The 17,303-nt window shown below is 40.1% G+C and overlaps 1 protein-coding gene across 2 annotated transcripts in view; it reads right to left on the reverse strand.

Annotated features, from left to right (window-relative positions):
• ORC2 (origin recognition complex subunit 2) overlaps positions 1 to 10,057 on the reverse strand; it is a 49,138-nt gene extending 39,081 nt beyond the window's left edge. Inside the window, exons 1-5 of one of the 2 annotated variants that reach the window (XM_061203787.1) lie at positions 9,798 to 10,057; positions 8,285 to 8,384; positions 6,680 to 6,726; positions 5,643 to 5,746; positions 5,033 to 5,176 (exon numbers count right to left, since the gene is read on the reverse strand). In XM_061203787.1, coding sequence (XP_061059770.1) covers positions 5,033 to 5,176; positions 5,643 to 5,739 — 241 coding nt within the window. In that variant the 5' untranslated portion in view covers positions 5,740 to 5,746; positions 6,680 to 6,726; positions 8,285 to 8,384; positions 9,798 to 10,057. The remainder of the gene's footprint in view (positions 1 to 5,032; positions 5,177 to 5,642; positions 5,747 to 6,679; positions 6,727 to 8,284; positions 8,385 to 9,797) is intronic. The other variant, XM_061203793.1, reaches the window with a different exon arrangement.
• Between the last annotated feature and the right edge of the window lie 7,246 nt (positions 10,058 to 17,303).

Consider the following 17,303-nt stretch of genomic DNA (forward strand, 5'->3'; position numbering starts at 1 on the left):
CTATGGATAGACCACATATTTGTCTCAGAATTTTCTAACAGCCAACTTATAATCAATTAAAGAATTATTCTGTTCACAAAATTAAAAAACAAATCAATTGTTTAAGGGAAGCATCAATAAGACAAATTGCTCTTGAGGACGCCTGTCTGATTGGGGGAGATCTTTCAGAAAACCTTCTGTTTAATGCCTGAGATCACCTAGCACCTCCATGCAATGATTTTTCACCAGAGTGAATGGATTAATAGAATATAAGAGTTATGCCAGGTATGTCAAGATATGTGTTGCTTATTAAGAAGCAGCTTATACTTCAATAGTAAGTAAAGGGATTGATTAATAAAGTATTTAAAGGTCCTTGTTGAAAAGTTTTTTTCCTTTTAAATATTCCTTAAGATTCTTTGTGAAATGTCTCTCTGTGTTTTAAAAGTAATGCTTATCGGGACTTCCCTGGTGGTCCAGTGGTTAAGACTCAGTGCTTCCACTGCAGGGGACACAAGTTCGATCCCTGGTTGGAGAACTAAGTAAGATGTGTTGCCAAAAAAAAAAAAAAAAATCCTTATTGTCTTCTGTTTGTAATTAAGGATTAGGCAGAAGCTTATCGTTCAGTATCTCAAATAAAGTTAAAGAAGATGGTAATAGATGTCACCTTTTCTTCCTTAAAGAAAACATTAAAAGAAAACTAAGGGGGCTTCCCTGGTGGCTCAGTGGTTGAGAGTCTGCCTGCCAATGCAGGGGACACGGGTTCGAGCCCTGGTCTGGGAAGATCCCACATGCCGCGGAGCAACTGGGCCCATGAGCCACAATTACTGAGCCTGCGCGTCTGGAGCTTGTGCTCCGCAATAAGAGGGGTCGCGATGGTGAGAGGCCCGCGCACCGCAATGAAGAGTGGCCCCCGCTTGCCACAACTGGAGAAAGCCCTCGCACAGAAACGAAGACCCAACACAGCCATAAATAAATAAATAAATAAATAAAAACACACATTTTAATTAAAAAAAAATAAGAAAACTCTCCTTCCTACACCTTATCTGAAACACCACTCTCCACCCCATACACATTTTGGTAAATAAGAAAAAACAAAGCAAAACAGGAAAAGTCACGGTTGCAAGACTTAACTGTAAGTTACGGGCTCCTCTGTCGTACATGCCCATAGCCAAATGAACAGCCCCATTTCCTGGACTCGAGACAAACTTAGGTGTGTGCATGCATGTGCAGACAGACAGATACACACCAAACTGTCAACAGGTCCATGTTCTTTTTTTAAAAATTAATTAATTTATTTATTTTTGGCTGCGTTGGGTCTTTGTTGCTGCACGTGGGCTTTCTCTAGTTGCAGCGAGCAGGGGCTACTCTTCCTTGCAGTGAGTGGGCTTCTCACTGTAGTGGCTTCTCTTATTGCGGAGCACGGGCTCTAGGCGCGCGGGCTTCAGTAGTTGTGGTGCACGGGCTCAGTAGTTGTGGCTCGCGGGCTCTAGAACGCAGGCTCAGTAGTTGTGGCGCATGGGCTTAGTTGCTCCGCAGCATGTGGGATCTTCCTGGATCGGGCTCAAACCCGTGTCCCCTGCATTGGCAGGTGGATTCTTTTTTTTTTTCAGTTTACTTTTTTTTTTTTTTGATGGAGTATAATTGCTTTACAATGTTGTATTAGTTTCTGCTGTACAACGAAGTGGATCAGCTCTATGCATACATATATCCCCTCCCTCTTGGACCTCCCTCCCACCCCCACACCCCCCAATCCCACCCATCTAGGTCATCACAGAGCACCGAGCTGAGCTCCCTGTGCTATACAGCAGGTTCCCACCAGCCATCTATTTTATGCATGGTAGTGTACATATGTCACTCCTAATCTCCCAGGTCATCCCACCCTCCCCTTCCCCTGTGTCTACATGTCCGTTCTCTACATCTGTGTCTCTATTCCTGCCCTGCAAATAGGTTCATCTGTACCATTTTTCTAGATACCACATATATGCGTTAATATACGATATTTGTTTTTCTCTTTCTGACTTACTTCAGTCTGTATGACAGACTCTATGAACTTTTAAGAGACCACAGGTTAAACAACCACAAAAACAGCTTGGCCTTATCCAGTAAAGTTGAAGACACCCACATCTTATGACCCTGAAATTCCACTACTTGGGATATATTCTAGAAAAACTAGTACATGTGTGTACCAGGATAGATGTATATTCATAGCAACATTGTTCCTGATAGCTAAATGGCAGGCAGATTCTTAACCACTGCGCCGCCAGGTAAGTCCCAGGTTCATGTTCTTAAAGCATGCATTCTCAACAGGAATAATACTGCTCCTGATGCAACGGAAATGGCTCTTGGTGGGAGGAGGGGGAGTGTGGAAAACATCTTAGATATTGCAATGGTCTGTTGCCCTCCAAAGAATCTTAGTACATAAAGAGATATACAGCATATATGTAGTATTAAAATTTCATGGGTGGGGGGTGATAAGGAGAAAAAGTCTAGAAAGGTTCCTTAGGGGATAATAATTTAAAAAGGTTGAGAAATACAGCTTTAAAGCAAAGTTCCCCAACCAGTGTGCAGAAATTAAAGACATGGGTTACAGGTGTGCTGAGTATTGATCCTCTCAGGCCTCTGAGGATGCAGTCAGGGCCTGCAAAGGGGGTGGGAACAGGGGTCAGAAGCCCAAGGCATTTATCCTTGGTCTGGAGCATTTTCCTCTTTTCTTTTTTCTTTCTTTTTCTTTGGCTGCACCAGGGATTGAACCTGGACCACAGCAGTAAAAGCGCCAAGTCCTAACCACTGGACCACCGGGGAAATCCCAAATTTTCCTCTTTATTTCAGTGTGCCTCCAAATATCATTTGCTGTGGGTGCCGTTACGAGAAAAAGGTTGGAAGCACTGAGTTTCTACTACAGATATGTACTACCATTACAGTAAGAAACTATTTTAAAGAAAACACTTAGAAAAAATATTGTTTTCAATGTCTTCTTAGGTCTAACACAATAGTCAAGAATCCAAAGTTCTATTCAGAATATGCCCTAAGGGCTTCCCTGGTGGCGCCCGTGGTTAAGAATCCGCCTGCCAATGCAGGGGACACGGGTTCGAGCCCTGGTCCGGGAAGATCCCACATGCCGCGGAGCAACTGAGCCCCTGCGCCACAACTACTGAGCCTGCGCTCTAGAGCCTGTGAGCCACAACTACTGAGCCCGCGTGCCACAACTACTGAAGCCCACACGCCTACAGCCCGTGCTCCACAATAAGAGAAGCCACCACAATGAGAAGCCCGCGCACGGCAACAAAGAGTAGCCCCCGCTCGCCACAACTAGAGAAAGCCTGCGTGCAGCAACGAAGACCCAACACAGCCAAAAATAAATAAATAAATAAATAAAAAACAAGAATATGCTCTGTCCAGTAAGCCTACTGAGGGACAATGGTTGTTTTGTATATCATATCATTTAACACTGGGAACAAATCCAGAAGCAGTATCACTCAAGAGGTGACAAAAAGGTTGGGAGTAGTCACAGTGGCCATTTATAAGTCAAATATGAGAGAGTAAAAGACATGTACGTGAGGGAGACAGGTGGCATAGAGAGAACAGAATTGATGCACAGAGATGACATGAGGGAGACCAGGAGATATGTGAAAGCAAAGTCTCGCATTTCCTAACATGCTCCCAGCTCCAATGCCCCTAGTGCCCAACAATACTGATTTTGTTCCTTGATCTTTATTTTTTTAAGTCAACTGAAGTATGTCTATGCTCCTTGCACCCTAATATAAATCTGTGCTCTTTGAGCCCTAAGTAAATTATAATTCAAGACTAAGATTTTTTAAGCACAATCTGGCAGGAATCTGGCTTAGGTGTAAAAAAACATAACACTAGTATGCCTAGGTTGGAACACATTACTTCTTGGAATCTTCCTTCTAACTATTTCTGTAAAGAAGATCAAGGTAATAATAAAGTGACTTGCTTTATGAAATTATTTCAAATTAGTTAAAAGTACAGATATCTTAAAAAAATAACTTTAGAGTGCTTGGTCTGTAGACTATCTTTCTAAAAATATTTAAGCACCAGACTGGTTTTTTTTTAAAAAAAAAAGAACTATGTATAGATTAAAAAACCTACAGTAGAAACTCAGTGCTTCCAACCTTTCCAACTGTAGAGAAAAAATCTGAAGCAATGCTCTTCTTTTTTTTTTTTTTAATTTATTTATTTTATTTATTTATTTTTGGCTGTGTTGGATCTTTGTTGCTGGGCACGGGCTTTCTCCAGTTGCAGTGAGTAGGGGCTACTCTTGGCTGCGGTGCGTGGGCTTCTCATTGTGGTGGTTTCTCTTGTTGTGGAGCACGGGCTCTAGGTGCACGGGCTCAGTAGTTGTGGTTCATGGGCTCTAGAGCGCAGGCTCAGTAGTTGTGGCGCACAGGCTTAGTTGCTCCACGGCATGTGGGATCTTCCTGGACCAGGGCTTGAACCCACGTCCCCTGCATTGGCAGGCGGATTCTTAACCACTGCGCCACCAGGGAAGCCCTGAAGCAATGCTCTTCTGATGAGAAATAAAATAATATAGCACACCACACAAAAAGTTTTGGAGGTGGATGATGGTGATGGTAGCACAACATTATGAATGTATTTAATATAACTGGACTGTACACTTAAAAATGGTAAAGATGGTAAATTTTATGTTATGGGTATCTTACAATTTAAAAAATTGGGAAAGGGACTTCCCTGGTGGTCCACTGGGTAAGACTGTGTGCTCCCAGTGCAGGGGGCCCGGGTTCGATCCCTCGTCAGGGAACTAGATCCCACATGCCGCAACTAAGAGTCCACATGCCACAACCAAGAGCCCACATGCCACAACGAGGATCCTGTATGCCACAACTAAGACCTGGCGCAGCCAAAATAAATAAATAAATATTAAAAAAAAAATTGGGAAAAAAATTGTAGCACAATGTTGCCTAACCTACCAGACTACCTTTATGTATCCTGCAAAGCAATTTCGGCCACCCACAGAAATATGAGCGTACACTCCCAACTCCAACAACCACCACACCCCTAACCCCACAAATACCTTGAACATGGCGTCCTAAAACTTCTACATAGTTCTGATCTTTTAAAACTTCCTGGTCATCTTCCTCCAAATCATATTCTGGCTTCTTTATTATTTTTTTTGTGTTGACCAAAAGCTGGGCTCGCTCCTTTTTTATTTTAGCTCCTATAAGAACATCCAAAGAATTAGAACATGACAGGTATAAATTCTTTCTAAACACTACATTTAAATAAATAAACTATACTATTATATAGTCATTACTTAAAAGCTGGAAAAAAATTCAGTGTTTTCTCTTTGATTCAAGTACAGATCTCTCTTCCACAGTTTATAAGTTAAAAAAACAAAACCTTGAAATTATATATTTTGGGGGGTCAAAATAACTACACATTTTAATTACAATGGGTGGTTATCACTTACCACCACTACTAAGCATTTCACATTAGATGAGGCTTTATTATTTTTAATTTTCAAAACATTTTGAATGGAATAAACTAAAAATTAAGGTTTATTTGCAGTCTTACTAGATCAAATATTCTGTGCTGTATTTTCAAAATAGATTAAATTATTTTTAAAGTGAAATAATACATAACCATTATATGAGCATCCCTTCAATTGTATAATCATTCAGTACCTCCTTCTCTATCAAGAATGTGATTAAGAACATCATCATCTCCCACAAACTGAACCTCCAGCATCTTATCTTCCTTTGATTCCAGCTTGCTCATCATTGCCAACCTAAACAAAAGCAATAAAGCACTCAAAAGTGATGAAAAATTCATATCAACAGCCAAATAAACATTCACATAATGAATACATGTATTTGCATAATAGTTTTAAAAGTCTTTAAGTATGAAAAATACATTATTCATTATTATATCAATATTGTGTTTTTGATAATAAGTAACTCAATTCTTATCTGAAAAATGGAAGAGAGGAAGAAGTGCCTGAGATTAGCAAAAAGCCAAATCCAATCAAGGCAACTAAAATATAATGACAAGAAAACAATTCTGCCTGTAAAGAAAGCTCTAACCAATATACAGAATAACAACATTATTAGAAAGGGGGAGGTTAATACATGAGAGTTTAGAAAAGGGGCAGCCAAACAAAGAATAATGGTTTGGTGGATTTTCATATCTGTCCACTAGAAAGATATAGTCCACTGGGGGAAGTCTGTGTGCTTCACTGGTGTACCAAGCCTGGATCAAATAATCTTCAAATATCCCCCTTTACTATTAAATTGCATGCTCACCAAACAACTTGACAATCATGAATATGGCTTTGTAGGTATCTCAGTAACTAAAGAGTAAGCATGAATCTTTCCAGTACTTTAGAGTCAGTTCTTCACTGAACAAATTTCAGATTTGGCAAGCAAAAGTTTGATCAACTCTGGCTACGCTGACAAAATTTAGTTTCAGAACTTACAATGCTAATGCCTGAAACAAATAAACGATTCCAACTAGTTGTCAGCTAATCAGTTTACTCAAAAAATGAATTTTTTTCTCTCTTCTCTCTCTCATAAATCCTATTTATGCCTTTTCCCCTGACAAGAGGATCTACTGATTGAGTCCCCCATGAGTCAGTTATCTGCATGCAGATAACTTACTAAATGTTGGCAAGTTTTCTTTTGTAACTAGCACACTTAAATGATTTGTCTCAGTTTTCATTTACCTTTAAAGGTACTACATATTCTGCAGCTGGGAAATTCAAGTAGTCACCTGTAATTGGAAAAAGAACTCAGTCAGGCCAGCTAATAGGAAAACAAAAGCAACCAAAGAAGTTCATGAGTTTTAACAAACAAGATGAGTAGATAAAGGCAGATCTTACAAAGCCAAAGTTGTTATGATGGCACAGTAAAGGGCAAAATGACCATTACCATTTTGGCCAGGGAGCCTTAGAGACTGAGAAGATCTAACTTGTGGGGGCAAGTAGGTGGAGGGAGGCCAAAATGTGAGCACTTACTATGTGCTAGACACACTTCTGAATATTCTATATGTATTCTCATTTAATCCTCACAACAATTCCATTAGGTTTATACTTTGTGTACAAAGATTAAACTTCATCTATAATTTATATGGCCACTGCCAGTAGAACATATCCATTTGGACCAACCTTCTGGTCATGATACTGCTTCTTATTATGGGGAATTGGGTGCATTAGAGAAGAAGTTTAATGCATCTATGTGACATTTATACAAAATTAAGAAACACAATTTCTATCTGTATAAAATAAAGTTTTTTTAAGGGGCTGTTTGTCAGGCACTGTATTAGGCACTTTTACATATACCAGATCAATAAATCCGCAGATTCTCTGAGATGGTTAAAATATATATAATTCCCCCAATTTACAGATGAGTAAACTGAGGTTAAAGATTAAATTACTCACTCAAATTCACACAATTAGAAAGTGTGTTAGGGCTGAAACCCAAGTTTGACTAATTCCAAAGACCCTGATCATTTTATTAAATGACACACTTCTCCTGCCATTAAATACAAATCTGTTATCCTAAATGCTTGTCTTGACCTCTGGAAACTATTCATAATATGTTTAGTCATTCTCCCACACAGCGGTTCAAATATCCAAGAACTTCTACAGTTCCTCTAGGTTTCTAGTTCATTAGGTTAAACATCACTAGTTCTATCAAGCATACGTTTAAGAGAAGCATAGTCTACATTATTTAAAACTATATACTGCTGTGTTCTACAAAGGATTTGAAGCAATGACAATAAGCAGTGCAATACAACAAATGATAAACTATACACACTAATAGGGAATCTGGATCAGGGAAAATATAAAGAAAGGCAGAAAATAAAATCATACAAAGAATTTGGGCTCTTAGCTTCCTGGCAATCAAAAGGAGTAAAGGTCAGTTACATTACCTCTTATTAGCAAAAGTTTAGTAGTCCCTTCAGGGGGAAAAAAAAAGATTTTCAAGGAAAATTTAAAAACAAATATTCTAGACAACTTAATATTGTCCTAGGCAATTTCCGTATGGTATTTTATGTAAGAATTGTCTGGACAGAGGCAGCCTAACTTAGTCTTGTTTGTAGCCAAATGCATTTATACGTAATTTCCTTTTCTAGATTTTAAGGCATCTTATTATACAGTACAGAATCAAAAAATTGAAATTTCTACAAAAACCTTGAAAGAAACCTTTCCTTCCTTCTTCTCCAACATTTTCTGAAAACAAAAACAAAAAAACCCCAGTACAATCTCATAATAAAATGAAAATATTTAGTGACCACTTACTCTTCAAGGCACTGTCTTGGTACTTACTTTTAAGTAGACTCTCTTCAAGGAGTTAACAAGGTAATACAGCAGCACCAAATGAGCGTTAACACAATACACTCTCCTTTGAGAGCAAATAAAAGATTTGCTAAAATTAAAAAAAAACATAATCCTTTAAAAAAAGAAGGTGGTATAGTTTAGTGGCTATGCACCAATTTTAATATCAGATAAACCTGGGTTCCGATCTTAACTCCACACTTACAACTGTGTGACTTTGGACAAAGTTGTGACAATTAAATGCGACCCTGTGCTTGGCCTATGAAAATGCTAACTAGGTTCCTTACTATGGGTATTTTTACTTTAAATTTCAACTTAACCATGCAGATCTCTTGTACAACTCCATATCCCAACTAATGTCTGACGAAATAAAATTCATATTTTATGGCAAGACGATTTAAAACATATTTAAACATAAACATAAAATTTTTCTTTGCCTATTTGGGCCTCCTCCCTCCACTTTAGTGTGTATTGCGCATCTGCATTAACCAGACCTCTTTAGGAGATAACTTCCTTCTTATCTTGTAAGGGGCCACGATGACCCATGACCCACTATTTGCTTTGTATGTGTAGATTTGGATTGTGTAAACCGTCAATAATATGCCATTTAATGTACAGCCCACAGTCTCAAAAACATCTAACAGTGCTTTGACTTCTAACAAACGGAACAGTTCTTAGAGCTTTCTGAGAGGCTGTTCTCGGAGTTATAACCCTGTTTGGCTCAAATAAAATTTTCCACTTCTTCCTTAGATCGACTACTGATCAATTTTCGTCAGCACATCTAACAGAAAAAGTGCTCAATAAATGCTGAATGAATGATGCCCATTTAATGTGCAGTGCCATCACACAAAGGTGTAGGGCCATGCTATTTTTCTTCAGATTGCAATTTAACTAGGGGAAGGTGTAGTGGTTCTATTAGGATTTCAGCTGTAAAGCGAAAAGTAATGCATCAACTTGTTTTAACTTAAAAAGCTCTACCAAAGGAGCCTGATTTATCAACATTTTACAACCAAGCACTGTCCCAGGGTGACTGTGTTCAGTTAGGAGGATTCATTTGGTGATTCCAGGCTGGGATGACATCAAAGGGTTCTCGCTCCAGTGGTAGTTCTGGGACAAGATCTCTTCCTCCTCAGCCCTCATTGTACCTGCTCCTCTCCCAGGACACCTTACTACTTTCGGTATGGATTTTTACAGTTCTCCCTCTGCACGCAGAAGGCTCATCGCGCCGGGAAACAGATACGTTGGTAACAGACACCCCTTGCACAGAAGGCCCATCACTGCTGGACAGAGGAACGGTCTTTAAAGAGGGAGCCTCTCACCCCAACAAGTATTTACTGACTTCAGTCTGGGCCTCGCGCAACTGACCAGCTGGCCGTGCTCGGCCAGCCGAGGGTCCTCAGCCCGGCGGGGCCGGAGGCAGCCTGGGGAGGGCAGAGAGGGAGGCGCAGCGACCCTGCCCGGAGTGCTGAGGCGAAGGCCGGGGACTGGGTGCACCTGGACTCACCTCACAAGCCCCGAGCTAAGCAGGAGAGGGAGGCAGGCTGCCCCGCCGCCCAACCACGCACCGCCAGGTCTCCGGGTGGCGCGGCGGCGGCCGCCTCGTGCCTGCCGGACGCTACCCCGCTGAATGGTCGCCGCTGGAAAGGCGGCTTCGGCCCCAGCGGGAAAGGCCAAATTCTTTTAGGCAGTGCAGAAGCAGGGTTGCCGGGTCGCAGGGTCGAGCAGGGGCGCTCAGGAGGCCGGCGGGGGGGGATGGGCAGCCTCCCTGCTGCACACCGAATCTCCCGCCCTGCTCAGGAGGCGGAGCCCCAGGGAGCCAATAGGAGGTGGAGTTGGCTGAGAGCGACGGCTCTGCCCGCCAGTCGGCGCCGGCCTGATGACCTCGCCCACAAGAAACCCGAAGAAAACGAATCCCTAAGCGCTGGGTTCTGGGCTTTGCTTTTCCTCTTTCCGTTTCCGGTGAAGGGAGAAGGAAGTGTTGGTTAGATCTGAGGAAACTGGAGGAGTTGGAGTGGGCTGAGTGGGCTCTCTCTGTCTTGACGCAATCTTGAAAGCGTTCATTGGTTTCTCTTTATACCTTCTTTTGAGGAAAAAGATAATGGGAATGAATTTGAGTTTATTTATTTATTTATTTATTTATTTATTTATTTATTTACAACTTTACCTCATTTGCCGTGAAACGTAGGATCAAGTGCATCTCAGGGGTCTGGGGTGGGGAGGCGGGGAGCAATGCTCTCTGGTAAGAAGAGAATTACGGCTGGGGCACTGAATGTGGAGATGGGAATTAGACTGCTAATAGGATGAAGATACAGGGAAAACAGAAGGAATAGACGCGGAGAAAGCTGAGGAAAAAGATAATGAGGAAGAAAAGGAATGAACCTGCTGGGATAACAGTGTTACCCACTAATAATACGATTTTATTTGGATTCATTCATTCATTCAAAACAAAACCTGCGTACAAGATAATAACGTTACACTTTTGAGCGAGCTGAGCACGGTCTCTGCCCTCACAGTAGATCCTATACGGGAAGATACTGAACAGACAATATAGAGGAAAATGCTACGATTTGGGAAGTCCAGTGTTTATCGAACCACTGGCAGGAGTATCTAATTAAAGTACAGCAGGATTCAGGAACAATTTCTTGGAGGAAGAGATATTTAAACTGAAACCTGAGGATTGAGTAGCTTTAAGCCAGAAAAAGAGGAGGGGTGAAGTTTTCCAGGTAGAAGGCCCAAATCAATATAGTGGGTGTATAAAGGGCCAAGAGGCAAGTGCCAAAGTTGGATCTGTTGTTATGAAGGGCTAGTTTGGCCCTTAGGGCACTAGTCAGATTTGTATTGAAAGATCATTCTGGATAAAGGAGGTAAAGAGTGGGAGCAGAGGGAAGGAAGAGACAGATGGAATCACACCATTTTGGAAGCTGTTTAGGACATCAGATTGGGAAATGGAAATGGTTGTAGCTTGGATAGCTCAGTATTCCATTTTGGTTAGCAGGATTTAAGAAAACAAAAGAGAAAGGTAATTTTCTCTACATTGGAGATAAAGAATTTGGGGGGTTGAGTAGAGAGAAGATGAAAGAAAACGTAGCCAACAGTTAACGGTGAAGTGCTTGAAAAGTTCTTAAAAATGTGAAGATCTGGGAGTATTTAATATTCAACTAATATGTTCTTTATGTTTCTATGATGTAAACTCTCTTCCATCTCCCCCTCAAATCTTCACTAAAGTCTTCTGCAAACTCAGAGGAGTTGGTGTGATTTTGTTTTTAATGGTATATGTGTGGAAAATAGAGGGAAGGAGCTGAGTTTCCCTTCTAGATTGATACTAGGCTAGATAAAAACAAAGAGCCATACCATTCAGAATGGAGATCCAGAATTCAGAAGTGGTAGGAAGTTGAAGATAGAGGCGATCATAAAATGGCAACTCCCGCATGTATTCACACACATTTTGTGTAGAACATTAGATTTTTCCAAGAGAAAGAGAGGACCAAGTCAATTTTGTGTATATCTTAAGGGGGCAGAGATGCCAGCAGTTAATTGGGTTATAGTTTGAAATTTAGGGCCAGGCTTTAAAAGTCTCTAATAGAATCTGATTAAACATGGTGAATTGAACACTGTCTTGAAATGCCACTAAAATAACAGAGTCAAAAAAATTTTTTTAAGTATAAACATACACACAAAAGAACAGGAAAGGAAGTGAGATAAGTTAATAAAATTTTGGAAGATGTATGGTGATCAGGCAAAGCAGAGTAAGCTGAAACCCAGGCCAGCAAAGGATGACGACAGTAAGTCTGTTCCTGTCCCAGAACTCCAGTTAGTCTCAGGAATTAGTGTACAGGAACCTCTGAAGTCAGAAGAGGAGAATGGGACTGAGAACTGGAGGACTGGTCAAAGTCTGAAACAAGGAACAATTAGATCCTAGATCTCTTGTCATACTTAGCATAATAGCAGGTGTTTACAAGGTGAACCAGAGGATTGAGACCCAACAGAGTAGAAATGAGAAGTCATACTGAATTTGGGGGTGGGGGTGGAACTGGAAGACTATGTGGGAGACTAGGAATTTTCTATTGTTTGGCTCCCAGAGAGCACTGGCAACTAGTCATTTATTTAAACACTTCTTCTTCAGAAGACTAATCAGAAGATGAAGAGACCCCAATGGGAAAAGCCAGTTGATCTGTTGATCCACATTGAAACCTGCTAGCTGATACTCCCTGCCCCTGCAAGCCGACTTTCCAGTCAATTTTTGCTTCACCAAACTTTTGAATAAAGCCTCAATTCTGAAGGAGACAAAACAAATAGACCAGGAGCAAAAAGACTATGTAGGAACCAGAAGAAAATTTATTCTGAACTGTAATTAAAAATACCTCAGAGATAAAGACTTTATATCTATAAAAGAAGGAATATAAAAAAGAATGTGGGTCATCAAGTTTAGATTTCTAAAGAAAAAATAACTTAAAGTTTTAATTTTTAAACAGCAGACTGAGCATCAAGATATCAGCTGCACATTTTTCTTCACCAATGATCTCATTTGTCAGCACAACAAATCAGAATGTCTTTATGTATTTCTTCCTCAGGAAGATGACTGAGTTAAAAAATGTGAAATCATTTTTTCAAGTTTAATTATTTTTATATTCAAACAAGAGTTTTTACCCAAACCATATTTTAGAAGATCAAATTCAAGAATACCAGTTCCTATGTTGCAAATTGAAATATAACTTAAATAGCTGCATAGATGTCAGTGAAAGATCTAGGTTAATCAACCAGGACCAGGTAGTTCTTGCGGACAAGTTAAGAGATATTTGCATTCGTTCCTAAATTTGGGAAACTCAATTAACTTTTGTTTTTATTGCCAGTCTTATGAAAAGCTTTATATTGATACTTTTGCTGTTTGAAAAAATCCATTTTGTCTTTGGGTCTTCTTTTTTGAACTGTTCAGTTTATTCAATGAACTCTGAGCGCCTACCTGTACCAGGAACATAGATAGTGCCCAGGTATGTCCCTTACCCTTAAGATTCTAGTTGGGTAGAAGGAATCAGATAATTTCAATACTAAGGTGTTAAGTGCAAAGATAGAATTTACTGAGAACTGCTAGGACAAATACCATTTAGCTCAGCCTGGTGGGTAAGTGAGTAAGAGGGTGGGGTAGCAGAGTAAAGGCCATTCCAACTTTAAACGGTAGAGAACAGGGGTGGAGAAGGAATTTCAGGAAGAAAATATGGTAATACAAACTGGGTGTGGTAATACAAAGTTTGGTGTTACTTAAACCTTAAGTGTAAGTAAGAATGATAGGAGAGGGACTTCCCTGGTTGTCCAGTGGTAAAGAATTCGCCTTACAATGCAGGGGATGCAGGTTCAATCCCTGGTCAAGAAACTAAGATCCCACATGCCATGGGGCAACTAAGCCCGCATGCCACAACTACTAACCTCGCGTGCCGCAAACTACAGAGCCCACATGCCCTGGAGCCTGCACGCCACAACTAGAGAGAAGCCTGAGCACCATGTCAAAGAGCCTGCGCGCTGCAATGAAAGATCCTGCATGCCTCAACGAAGATCCTGCATGCTGCAACTAAGACCTGACACAGCCAAAAATAAATAAAATAAATAAATAAATAATAAATAAATCTTTTTAAAAAAAGAATGATAGGAGATGTGATGGGAGAAGTAAAGGCCAGGCTAAAGAACACAGAATGTATCCTCTGTGGTGGAACCACTGAATAATTGATAGGAGTTTTATATTAATCACTAAAGGAAGATAAATTTGAGAGGAGCACGGGCTCTAGTTAGGAGGCTATCAAAGCAGTGTGGATATGAAATAAGACATGAATTTGAGCTGTAGTAGTAAAAGTTGAGAGGAAATGATGGATTTACAAAAAAAAAAAAAAAAAGGCAAAGTCAGCAAGATTTGGAGACAGGTTATAGAGGTAAGGGAGAGGAAAGATATAATTCCCAGGTTTCTGGTTTGGTTGCTTGGGTATAAGTTCCCAATTGTGCTATGAAAGAGAGATTACAAATAGAGGGAAGGAGTAGAAGAATTGAGTTTAGCTTGAGGCATCTTGACTTTGAAGTGCCTGAGGGATATTCAAACATCCTGCAAACAGTTGGATATGAGTTTGAAATTCATTCAAGAGGTCAAGGTCGAGAGAGAGAGAGAGAGAGAGAGAGAGAGAGAGAGAGAGATCTAGGGGTCATTAGCGTATAGATTAAATCCAAAGGGGGAAAATTAAGAATTACCCAGAGATGTTGAGTACAATAAGAATTTAAGTGAGATACTTCATCTTCTGAGGCAGGCAGCAAGGGGATGAGGATAGTTGCAGATATAGTTGTTCTTTGAAGTGGTAGGTGAGAAGAGGAAGTTAAGAGTGTTCTAGCTTGATGACCTCCATTTTATGGAGGAAGCAAGAGTTGAGGCTGCTGAGAAAGTGATACTTAAAGTGATAAAGCTTTGGGACAGAAACTGAAAGGAATAGAACTAGGGCAGGCCAAGAAGTACAAGGACCTCAAAGTGTTGGGGGCTTAAGTTTGGGGCCAATGAAATTGTATTGATGCCCATAGTGTTCAATGACCTGATTAAGGTAATAGAGAAGGCAAATTGCAACATTGATATGAATGAATATTTTTTTTTATGGAATGGATTACTGCCTTTCTTATATTGTCGTTACTGTTTTACATATTTCTTTAGGAAAACATTCTTACTGAGTCAGTGGTTCTGGATGGAAGAAGGAAAGTTTAGGTATGAATGCCAGAAGATTGTCATAGGATTAAAGAGAGTCTTCAATGATGACTACACATGAGAATTACCTGGGGAGCTTTTAAAACTACTGATGCTGGGCTTCCCTGGTGGCTCAGTGGTTAAGAATCCGCCTGCCAATGCAGCGGACACAGGTTCGAGCCCTGGTCCGGGAGGATCCCACATGTCGTGGAGCAACTAAGCCAGTGCGCCACAATTACTGAGCCTGCACTTTAAAGCCCGTGCTCCACAACAAGAGAAGCCACCTCAATGAGAAGCCCACGCACTGCAACAAAGAGTAGCGCCCACTCGCCACAACTAGAGAAAGCCTGCATGCAGCAATGAAGACCCAACGCAGTCAAAAATAAAATAAATTTATTTAAAAAAAAACAAACAAACTACTGATGCCACATCCCAATTCCAGAGGGCCTGAATGTGGCCTGTTCATCAGAATTTAAAAAAGAAATTCCCAGGGACTTCCCTGGTGGTCCAGTGGGTAAGACTCTGAGCTCCCAATGCAGGGCTCCTGGGTTTGATTCCTGGTCAGGGAACTAGATCCTGCATGCATGCCGCAACTAAGAGTCCCCATGCCGCAACCCCGCAGGCCACAACAAAGATCCCGTGTGCTGCAAGGAAGACCCAGTGCAGCCAAAAAAAAAAAAAAATTCCCAGATGATTTTAATGTTCAGCTAGGGGTGAAAACCACTGAGCTAGGGAGAATGAAAACTGGCAATAAATTTTTGTCAGATATGAAATGACCTAGATGTTATGCATTAAACACACATTGATAAGGGTATAGTAGGTCTAGAATGTCAGTGGCAGATGCCTCAGCAAGTAAGTTCTACTGAGAGATATTTAAAGATATCAATTGATTTTAATCATGCTCAAGAAACAAAAGTGATTACCTCTTAGCATCTAGGAATAAAAGAATATGGTAACCAGAAGGTATTTTATCTGCAGGATTTTCTTGAACCAGGGATGAGGCCTTCATAAATCACACACAAATTAGCAGTGAAAGATTTGGCAGAGTAAGCCCTAAAAAATGTGTATACAGTAATTCAAGTTCTGGGAAACTAGATATAGACTATAATCTTCAATTCAGAAATAATTTTACAGTGTGCATAACACCATTATTTATAGCAGTTGATAATAAATTAATGTCTATAGATTTCTTAAAATCCTGTGATTAATCTTTTTGAATGTAATAGTGCTTTTTAGTTAAATTATACAGTGATTCAGAACCTAAGTTTGTACTGGTTAACATAATCTGCCATAAAAAAAAGTTTTCATCATTCAGTGTGTACTAAACATTGTTCCCTAAGACAAAGTGCCAAAAGTGATTGGCCCTTCAAGTTTTAAAAGTCAGTACCACCCCTTTCTGATATAACATCTTGAACAAAACTAGGGCTGTTACCACAGATTATATCCATCCTATTTGGATTATGACCTAGGGCCACAGTTAGACCTTTAGAGACCCTAAACACAAAAGACTTATTTCTACCCTCTCCCATGTAGTTTAAAATAACATTAAATCATAAAATAATTTCAAGTAAGTCTAACAAAATACTGATTTCTTCCTAAGTTACCTGGCCACTTTTTTCCACAGTGGTTGGGAGGAAGGAACTAAAATATTTTTAAGTTCTGTATTTTGGGAGCCTCTTCTACTTTATTATGGTCCAAACCAGCTTTTCTCAATTGAGGTTCCTCATATGAACCACAGAAAGACTATTTTCTCATTTCTCCAGAGAATGGTACATAATTAAGGATAGTACACAATTAGAACCATTGTATATATGTAGGAGAAAAGTTAATTTATAACTATGGATACCTAGGGTATTAGGACTCAATTCTTTCATGGATTTAATTTGCCTGTTAGTTATCTAGCTCTACTGAGGTCAAATCTCCCCTTCCTTCCCAACTCCACAGCGGCCTTGGCACAAGTCTGTGAGCCTGAGTGTCTGGGTTCAATCTCAGCTCTACCATTTACTAGCTCTGTGACCTTGGACAGATGAACTTTCCTTTTCTTAAATAGGAAGAATAACTACTTATCAGACACTTGTATTAACTGAATATTGAATTGTGGCACTTTCATCAAAGTGTTTAGAATGGTGCCTGGCACATCCTAGCACTGAATAAATGTTGTTTTTGTTTAATTCATCTTTGGACCATAAAGTATTGTGACCTGGACCAGACTTGTATGTGTGTGGAGGGATAGTGCCTCCATTATCTTATTAATATTCACTATTTTATTACAGTACCTTAAAGTGACTTTCCCCTTTGTACTTC

Source organism: Eubalaena glacialis, chromosome 1, assembly GCF_028564815.1.
Source record: "Eubalaena glacialis isolate mEubGla1 chromosome 1, mEubGla1.1.hap2.+ XY, whole genome shotgun sequence".
NCBI classification, from domain to species: Eukaryota; Metazoa; Chordata; class Mammalia; order Artiodactyla; family Balaenidae; genus Eubalaena; species Eubalaena glacialis.